At 23.7% G+C, this 2500-nt stretch overlaps 1 protein-coding gene across 1 annotated transcript in view; it reads right to left on the bottom strand.

The window, feature by feature from the left end:
* The window catches only part of LOC125032485 (glycine receptor subunit alpha-2-like), a 165653-nt gene that overhangs the window by 15643 nt on the left and 147510 nt on the right, over window positions 1-2500 (bottom strand). Inside the window, exon 7 of the mRNA XM_047623645.1 lies at window positions 1369-1451. Within this exon, the coding sequence (XP_047479601.1) occupies window positions 1369-1451 (83 nt within the window). The remainder of the gene's footprint in view (window positions 1-1368; window positions 1452-2500) is intronic.

The following is a 2500-nucleotide window of genomic DNA, read 5'->3' as shown; positions in this document are numbered from 1 at the left end:
ATAGACAGATAAACAGGACAAAGAAGAAGAGGGATGATAAAATATAAAGAAAAATATCTTGAAAATCAGGTCATCCGTGTTGTGAGATACTGGAAGATAAATGAAGTAGATGAAGAAGATGAAGGAAGGTAAAAAAAAAAAAAAAAAAGGAAAATAGATAGAAAAAATAAGTAAAGGAAGAAGATGAAGGAAGGAAAGGAAAAAAAAAACAAAAAAAAAAACGAAAATATGTAGATAGGCAGGACAGAGAAGAAGAGGAAGAAGAGTCGTTGTGATGATGATGAAGATGATTCTTGTAATGATTACTGAGAGATGATGGTGAAGGTGGTCAGTAGCTCTTATTATCATTATTATTAGCGGTATTAGTATTAGTATTAGTATCATCATCATTATCATCATCATTATCATTATCATTATCATTATCATTATCATTATCATCATCATCATCATCATCGTTATTATTATCATTAATATTGTTATTATTATTATCATTATTATCATTATTATTATTATGATTAATATTATTATTATTATAATCATAATTATTATCATTATCACTAGTGTTATTATCATTATTATTATAATTACTATTATTATCATTATCATCATCATCATTTTCATCATCATTATTATTATTATCATTATCATTATTATCATTATCATTATCATTATCATTATTATTGTTATAATTATTATTATTACTATTATTATCATTATTATTATTACAACAATAATGATAATAATGATAATGATAATAATAATAATAATAATTGTTATCATTGTTATTATTGTTATTATTATCGTTATTACTAATATTGCTGCTACTATTTTTATCATTATTACTGTTATAATCATTATAATTTTCTTTAACATTATTATTAATATTATCATTATTATTATTATTATTATTATTATTATCATTATCATTATCATTATCATTATCATTATCATTATCATTATTAATATTATTATTATCACTATCAATACTGTTATCATTATCATCATAATTATCATTACAATTAGTGTTATCATAATAATCATCTTTATTGTTATTACTATTATCAGTATTATCATTATCATCATCTATACGTCCACATGGATATGGGACCAACCCCTTTTTTTATCATATTTACGAATGATCATAGGACGAATGAGTCCACCTCACTCGGTCACTATGGTATTCATTACTATTATAAAAATGTAATATTCTCCCCTATTCAATTAACACAGTCCATTACCCCCAGATACAACACTATTATTCTTGAATCATAGAACATCGATCATTCGGGAAAAAAATCATAACCAACATTCCTTTTTTTCCTTCAGCTTATAATGTCATCGAGGTACGAATAAGTAACCATTACTCACAGCTCTCAATCTTCATGGCACATTGCTGAGTGTCATGAGGATATGACTGGAAGTTCATGGCACAGGAGAGGAGGAGAGTCAGCCTGGGTGGGAGAAAAATATGTTAAATTTGGTAAGAAGAAAATAGATGATGATGATGAGTGAGAAGAATATGTGTCTGCGTGTTAACGTTCATTGGTGTTGATTGAATAGACAAGTAAAAAAAAAAAAAAGTATCTATATATCTGTGTATCTATCTATCAATTCGTCTGTGTAGATGGATAGATTGATAAATATATAGTTCAGAATTGAGCAATGATGTTGTGCACAAGTTCTTATGATAATGATAATAATAATAATAATAAGATTGAAGACGGTGATATAATAATGATACTAGTAATAAGAACATTAGTGATAAAAAAATAATAATGATAATGATAATGGCAATGATGTAACAATGATGATAATAATAATGATGACAACAATGATAATAATAAAGATGACAACAATGATGATAATAATGATAATCATAATGTTATTTTTTAATAATAATAATGATAATAATGATAATAATAATAATAATAATAATAATAATAATAACAATAATAATCATAATCATAATCATAATGATGATGACAATAATGATGATAAAACCTGTCGATCCCTGAGAGGTGACAAAACTTATTCATAAAATATATTGACCTAAACTTTACAAATTTGAAGGGCCATTCTCAACGTCAAATTTACAAGTAACTCTGGGGACTTGAGTTAACTTTGTGGAAAGGAAAGTTTTGTCCTTTGTTGAAAATGTAAATAAAAAATTGGCTTAGCGAAAATTATGAAAACGTGGCCCTAGTAATTCTTAAAAGGAAAAAGAATAGTTATAATGGTAGTGGTTATTAACGTCATTATCATTATCATAACTATTATTGTTGCAATTGCTATTGTTATTATTATTGTTATTATTGTTATTATTATTATCATTATTGTTATTATTATTATCATTATAATAATAATGTTAACAATAATAATAATAATAATAATAATTATTATTATTATTATTACTATTATTATATTATTATAATAATAATCATTATTATTATCAATATTTTCATAATCATAATAATAATTATAATCATCATAAGCATTATTA

This window comes from Penaeus chinensis, chromosome 14, assembly GCF_019202785.1.
Source record: "Penaeus chinensis breed Huanghai No. 1 chromosome 14, ASM1920278v2, whole genome shotgun sequence".
Taxonomy (NCBI): Eukaryota; Metazoa; Arthropoda; class Malacostraca; order Decapoda; family Penaeidae; genus Penaeus; species Penaeus chinensis.
This window is presented reverse-complemented; position numbering and strand designations above follow the sequence as displayed.